General features: G+C 50.6%; 1 protein-coding gene across 1 annotated transcript; it reads right to left on the bottom strand.

The window, feature by feature from the left end:
• Nucleotides 1-1137: 1137 nt before the first annotated feature.
• T310_8511 (Hybrid NRPS/PKS enzyme) lies at nucleotides 1138-7729 on the bottom strand (the record flags this gene model as incomplete). Its single annotated transcript, XM_013468710.1, has 2 exons — nucleotides 1138-6498; nucleotides 6545-7729. 2 exons carry the CDS (start codon nucleotides 7727-7729, stop codon nucleotides 1138-1140), a joined length of 6546 nt encoding a protein of 2181 aa, XP_013324164.1.
• Nucleotides 7730-7736: the final 7 nt, after the last annotated feature.

The raw sequence follows: 7736 nt of genomic DNA, 5'->3' as shown, positions 1-7736 counted from the left end.
TGAATAATAGCAGTGCTTTTAGAGCATGAAATCAAGCAGCTATGTGCAGCAAATCAACGTCAAAAACGACAAGCGAGAGATAACTAGATCCTATATTGGTACAGGGGGTATTTTGACTGCTGAAGAAGGTCAGCGGCTCGCTCAGCAAGCTGCAGAGCTGCAAGCAGAGGGGGTAGTGGAAGGTGATGAGCGGCCTAGGAAACGTGCACCACCGCGGTGCAGCAACTGCAATATTCAAGGTCATACTAGGGTAAGCTGCCCAAACAGATAGGCAATTATTTTATGTGTATATAGCTTCAATTTAGGGGCGTTGTGGTGAGATAACTAGATATTTAATATAATAGGCGTTGGTTACGTGGCCCGCTCGGTGTCCTGGCCCGCTCGGTGTCCGATTACGTTAACTAGTTAACTATCTGATTACTGATCAATAATCTTATATACCCAAATAGGCAGGTAAATGTCATAGAATTCGACGCCCACCGTAAATTTAGAATTCTTTCGTAGTAAAAGTTTTTAATTGTTGTCAAACTTATTCGACACGTCGATGATGGTTCGGCAACTGCATCCCAGCCGAATCCCCAAGATAAGCACTCCCCCAGATCTTCACAAGCTCCTTGCCGGTGCTGTCGGTGTTTTTTTTTCCAGTCGATTCCAGCCTAGTTGCTCCTAGAGAATGCAGACACTTCTGCGGTTGAGTTCAGGATAGTGTCGCAGATGATGGACAAAACCATAAAATGCCAACATGACTGTGTTGGCCAGTCGGGTGGTGGCAATACATCTACAACCCGATTTGTATTTGACAACGTCCAAAGTGGAAGAATCGTTGGGGAATAGGCCCGTAAATTTGAGGTTTAGAATAAAATTCCTGACACCGATCCCTTAAGATCTCCATCATCACCACCTCAAGATGTGAACGAAAACCCCTAAAAAAAATATATATTTCTAATCATTAAGAATATCTCGATCAACAAAAATATAGTTAATAATCATCAACATTTTTTTTCCCAACGTCTAGTTTAGGCTGTGAGTGCTTTTTTCTAGATCTGAGCTAAAAATTAATGGGTATAACGAAAATATATATAAGCCAGAATCAATACCACATTACCCTGGCATCATGTATCGGTATAGTACAGTCACTCAGTCCATCCCCTGCCCAAGATAAGGAAACGAAATCGTCTCCCTCTTCTCCATCATAGCCTCCAAGAAACTAGAGATCACCACATCGAGTCCAAATTGTCTCGCCCTCTTGAGCCATTCCGAGATAGGGACCTTTTCAAACTCGCACTGGTAAATTTGCTTCATGCGCAGACCGAGATCTCGCACAGGAACTTTGACCCCGCTGGTATGGTGGATAAACATGAGCGATGCAATCGATGGTGGAGATAACCGCATGGTCGGGAGGCCGGTCAACTCCCCACGGCGTTCAGGGCTGGTTAAAGCTGCCTTTACAATCCCACCGGCTACCTCTTGAACAGGATGGAAATCAAGGTAACCTTGGAAGTTTTCAAACTGCGGAACCGCGTGCATGAGCCGCGAAAACCTCAGTATGGCGTTTAGGGCATCCTCGCTCGGCGCCTTATCGCCTGTAACAGCGCAAGGACGATGGATGTGTACCTCCAGACTTGTTTCTTGAGCGACCTTTTCCAATATGCACTCGCTGGCCCATTTGGTAGCAGTAAATCCCTGAGATCCATCTGTTGGAGGGGTATAAGATGAAACAGATATCGGGGCCAACGCGGCGTGACCAGATAAAAGGGTAACGCGGTTTGAGGAGATGTAGTGAATCGGGACGCACCGCGGAAGAGCAAGACGAGCTAAGAAACGTGTGGAGTGGACGTTGGGAACCTTGATCGAAGAGTAGTTGTTGAGACAGTGTCCGACTGCGCCGGCATGTATGATCAGGTCAATGGATTCTTGTAAGGTGGCATATTCAGTCTGAGTAAGACCAAGTGATGGATCCTGGAGAGAACCATGGTAGATCACGATCTTGTCGGATACAGGAAGCACATTTTCCTTAGTCTTTGTGGGGACGGCGACACAGTGAACTCGCCGGACACTTGGGTCGTTGATCAACGATTTCAAAATCTCCGCGCCAAGGAAAGAGTACGAGCCAGTCAATAGGACTTCGCGGTTGATGATCTTGATTGGTTTCCCTGTTTTTCTTTGGTGATCGAACAGCATCGAGTCTGGCACAGCTATTTCGACATCCCAGACGATTTCCGGCAGGGACGGTTGCTGCTCCTTCTTTGCGTGAATTCGAGCATTCATGGTACGAAGGGTGCTTGCTTGATAAAGCTCTGTAAGGGAAATGGCGACTCCGAGCATGTTTTTGATTGCTCCTTGCAACTTGACCAGAAGAAGGGAATTACCGCCAACCATGAAGAAGTCAGTATCAGGACCCAGGTCCTGACTCGATGTTGTCTGTTGAAGCACGTCCTTCCACAACAGACTAAGGTGGCCCTCGTCCAGAGTGAGTGTTTCCTGTGAGGAGCTCTGATGGTTTCTGATCGGTATCTCTAGCGATTGGATCGCTTTCCTATCGATTTTGCCATTCGAATTTGTCGGAAGATGCTGCAAAGGCACTATCATGGCCGGCCACATGTACTTTGGTAGTGGGAGCTTCTTTGCAAGGGCCTGTAACTCGCTGTCCCTCATGCTAGCCCCGTTCTTGAAAACAACATGGGCGACCAGGAACTCAGGGTCTCCACGCACAGAGACAATCGCCTCTGATATTGTGTTTGGAGCCACTTGTAGAATCGCACTCTCAATCTCTTGTAGTTCGATCCGTAAACCGCGAAGCTTGATTTGCATATCTCCATCTTTACGACCCATGAAGACCAAGGACCCGTCTGCCAGCAGTCGCCCTTGATCTCCCGTCTTGTACATTCTGTTCCATCCTCTCGCAACATCCTCTGACGATGCAAAGGGATCGCGAACGAACTTTGACTCGGTGAGCTCTGGCAGGTCCAAATAGCCGAGAGCGACGCCCGCACCACCAATGCAGATCTCTCCCGGAAAGCCGACAGGAAGAGGTTTTGCGTTTTCATCAAGGATGTAAACGGAATAGTTTGGCAATGCCTTTCCGACTGAGACGTAATCTTGGACCTCTTCCGATGACAACGAGATCCGTTCAAAGGTTGTGGCCGCTGTGATCTCTGTGGGACCGTAACAGTTCGTTAGGATGATATCTGGATTATCAAGCGAATTGAATTCTCGAATTAGCTGGTCGGTGACAGCCTCTCCACCCATACACACATGTCTCCATGACGAGGAACACTTCCTGAGACTTTCGCCGCCATATCTGAGTAACATAAGATACTCGGACGGCGTTGCAAGGGTGAATGTTACTTTCTCTCTGAGCATGAGTTTGGAAATCTCAACAGGATCCCCTCTGGCCTCTTGGGGAACGACGACGAGTGTGCCCCCATTTCCCAGTGCACAGAATGTCTGAACAATAGACATATCAAAGCCAAATGAACTCTGTTGCATGACGACTTCTTTGCCTAGAGACAGCTCTGTTGTCTTCAAAGCCAAGTGATTGACAAACCCAGCTTGGGTCAGCAAGATTCCCTTGGGAACACCAGTAGATCCGCTTGTATAAAGCAGGAAAGCTGGTGACTTTGCTTGAGCAACATTCGGCACCTCCTGCTGCCGCCTTGCACTGGTAGACAGATCGGAGACATTGATCACCCTTATGTCAGCACGTGAAAGTGCGTGTGCTGCTTCCAGGGTGTCGTTTTGACAGAAAAGTAAACACGGCTTGCAGTGATTGAGAATGGCAGCGTGTCTAGCTGGAGGGAGACTGAGGTCTAGCGGCACGTAGACATTTCCGGTGCGCAGGATAGCCAACATGGCTGCGATCAAGACGGCAGATGGCTGGCAGAGAACCGCAATACGCGATTCTGGAGACAATCCTGAATCAAGAATTGCAGACGCAATGCAGTTAACTAGCTCAACTAGTTCTCCATACGTGACTTCTCCATCGCGATCCCTGATGGCAATGCTATCACCACTCGCTTCACACACCGAATCAAGCTTTGCGGAGAGAGTGTCTGGCCACTCGTATTTGACCCGGGGTCCTGTTCCCAGGCTGATGGCATGCTGAACCTCACGGGAATCAAAAAAAGGACACTCCTGGATTCGCATTGACGGGTTTGAGGACAGTTTCTCAAGCAGATAGATGTAGCTGTCCATCAGCAGCTCGGTCGCATCGATGCTATAGAGATAGGTCTGAGACATGATCTGCAAGAGTCCACCCCCAGTGGACGAATGTGTGATAGCAAAGCACAGGTCGTATGGATTCTTCGCCTCGTCCAGTAAACAATATTCCATCTGACATTCGCCGAGCTCCGTACTCCAGTAATCGGAGACACGATAGTTGGCGACAACCTGGAACAGTGGGCTATGGGTTGAGGAACGAGGGACTCCAAGCTTCTCTAAGATAAGATCGATGGGGATATTTGATCTTTGCAGCGCTTCGAGTACATTCTTCGACGTCTGCTGGGCTAATTGCGAGAATTGACCGTGCCTGTTGATTCGGAATCGGACAGGGAGCAGGTTGAGAAAGAAACCAACTGTCTCAGCAATGCTCTCGTCTGTTCGATTCGCATCTGCAACACCAATGCAAAGGTCTTCAATATCAATGAATCTGGCGACAAGAACCTGCATGACGCTCAGATAGAAATGGAACGGTGTGACACGAAGTACCCGGCTTGCATTTTTGATTTTGGTGACCAGATCACGCCCAATCTCCCTGGTAACCATGTTATTTTCATACCTCTTCATTGGTTTCCGTCCTCGCACCCGAGCTATTGGGAGAAGAGGCATCACCCCTGGCAGGGGCGTGAGTTGATGGTTCCAGAATTCAATCTGTTTATCAAAGTCACCGCGTTCCGCCGCACACCGCTGCTCCACAGCGAAGTCGACGTACTGCTTTGGAGCCGGCTTCATGGGCTGCATCTCATATGCCAGCTTCAGATCACGAAGAAAATAATACCAGCTGACGCCATCGATGGCAATATGGTGATAGCCAAAGATGACCGTATGGAAATCAGGTGCGCGAGAGATAAGTGTCACCTTGAAGGTCCGGCCCTGCTCGAGATCGAAAAAGTGACTCTTGAGGAGTTCGAACTCGTACTCAACATCCCGTGGATTGGCAGACTGAATATATTTCATGGTAGCAGGGGTCGATTTCAATATCTCTTGCATAAGCTCTCCGTTGTCTGGATTGGCAAAGAACCGTGTCTGCAAAGACTGGTGACGGGAAAGGACCATTGATAACGCGATCTGAAATCGGGCAACATCCAGCTTTCCAGATAGATTATACCCAGCGGTAATGTTGTACGCTCGGGGATCTTCGAGATATTTAGCTAGAAACCAGAGGCGGGACTGGGCAAAGGACATCTTTTCCACGCGATTGGGGTCCACATCCTCCGACGATCCAACTCCTAGTGGCAGCTCCTTGAAACTCGTCTGGTGCGAGTTTGTCGTATCGATGCTAGAGACAGAGGCACTCTCATTCGATGGAGACGGAGCGGTGATTTCGTCGAAACTGCTGGTCTCAGACCACGGCTCCTGTTGCTGAGAGGTGCTACTATCTTTTCCCGATTCAAGACCAACCTGGGAGATGGTCATAGTACCTTCACAGCTGTTGTTATTCTCTTTGTTGTCGACTCCATCCACCTCCGCTGGGGGAGAATCCGAGGGACAGTCCGGCCTCGACTTGAGGAATTGCTTCACCGCGTCGTTGCAAAGGGAGGCGACTGTCTCTCCACCTAGAACTCTGAGGACAGGGATATCCACGTGGATCTCCTTGAGGAACCAATTTCTGATTTCAACTGCGAGGAGTGAATCACAGCCCAGTTCCAGGGGAGAGACGTTCGCGTTAACACTGTTAGGAGCCAGCTGCATCATGGATTCCAATTTCAATGAAAACGCCTCCTGGAGAATCTCCTGTGCCTCGACCCCTGAACATGTCTCCTCCAGTCTCTTGCGGATGTGTACGGCCGGGCCACCCTGTTGTTGCTCTTCCGGCTTGTTTTCCTCCTTCAGAATAAGGTGTGAGAAACGCGGGTCGGAATACCAGGGTGGCCTGTGTGGCGCATCGGCAGAGTCCAGGAATGGCACAATTCCTGTAATAATTTCCGGTTGACTGTCTTGTAAGCCCGGACGGCTCGAGAGGATCGCCTCGCCTACCAAGTGATGCACATCAGCCTCGGAAAGTGGAGTATACAACATGTTCTTCAAGTGCTCCTCTATGCGACGGCCAGCTCGAGCAATATATCCAACATCGACAACCATTCCAATATGGATAACAGACCCTGCCAGTCCTCGGGCCCTGCGATTATGAACCAAACTGGTCATAAACATGTTTGCAGCGTGGTAGTTGGTCTGGCCAGCATTACCCACGATGCTAGCGATGGAAGAGAACAAAATAAAAAAGTCGAGCGAGTCATCAGAAAATAAAGCGTCTAGATGCCTCGATCCTTCCACCTTGGGCTTCAGGGTTGCGTTCAAGGAGTCAGCATCCAATGTTCGCAAAGACCTTGTCTGAAAGGACCATGGCAGCATTGCAGACACCCGCAATGGGAGGCATGGTCTCCTTGACATGCTGGTAGACTGAGTTGATTGAAGTCTTATCTGTGACGTCCATCTTCAGCACTTTGATGATTGCGCCTTGACGTCGCATGGCCTCCAGCCAGGCAGGGTTGACCTGGCCGCGACGACTCGTGATGACCAGGTAGCGCGCTCCGTTGGTGACCATCCACCCGCATATGGACAGGCCGAGCTCCTCTGTGGTGCCAACCATGAAATAAGTCTTGTCTGGAGAGAAAAGCCTGGAGGGGTCAAGAGGTTTGATTGCGACGGTCAGCGGACGATTCTGAGTCCAGTCGACCACCGCTGGATACAATATGGCTGAGACAGAGGTCTCTTGCAGATCTTGCACCGGTCGCACGCTCCCCAGACTAGCAATACCGGGCTTATCAGTGCTTGCCGTTGCTGCTGCGTAAGAATCTGCCAGGAGATCATGGCGGGTCCAGCCGTTTTTGAGGTCTTCGGTCCAACAGGCCTTGAAAGTGGTAAAGATGCAGTTGGGAGCCACGCATGACTTGATACTGCGGGCTCCTGGAGCCGAAAAGTCGATCACACACTTCGTGTCAGGAGGCAGATCCTGCCTGATGGCCCGGTCTGTGGCGTAGGGGGCAATCGCGATCCAGCTGCTTGGAGTGTCGGATGTCCTGGACGTCGCGAAGAAGACATTCCGGCCCTCCCAGTGCCTGCTGCTCGCAATGGCCGCGGCCAGCGTCTCCGGGGGCTCGTAGACCACGACTGCACCGGTCGGGGGAAGGCACGACCGCAGAGCGCGTGCAATCAGGTGACTGGCGACCGCTTGCAAGGTCGCGGCTGCCTCGTCCGCCGTCGAGGGCGGTTCGACGACCAACACGTCCTCCGACGCGACATCGACGCTGGAACAGTTCCTTGTGGACAGGACAAGCGCCGTTTTCTTGGTTCCCTGGGCTGCTCCAAGGCACACGAGGGATGGCTCGCCATCTTCGGACGGCAAAGTAGTCGAGTAGCGAACGTCCACCGTGATTTGACCGGGGGAAACGCGACGATTCGTCACCGATCCTGCCTCCATCACGGAAACCGATTCTCCCGACGAAACAATCTCTACACGACATTCGTCTGTGGTCGTCTCCTTCGTAATGCGACGGCGCGAGGCATCCATCGATCGT

Source organism: Rasamsonia emersonii, assembly GCF_000968595.1.
Source record: "Rasamsonia emersonii CBS 393.64 chromosome Unknown ctg1118621760785, whole genome shotgun sequence".
Lineage (NCBI taxonomy): Eukaryota > Fungi > Ascomycota > Eurotiomycetes > Eurotiales > Trichocomaceae > Rasamsonia > Rasamsonia emersonii.
This window is presented reverse-complemented; position numbering and strand designations above follow the sequence as displayed.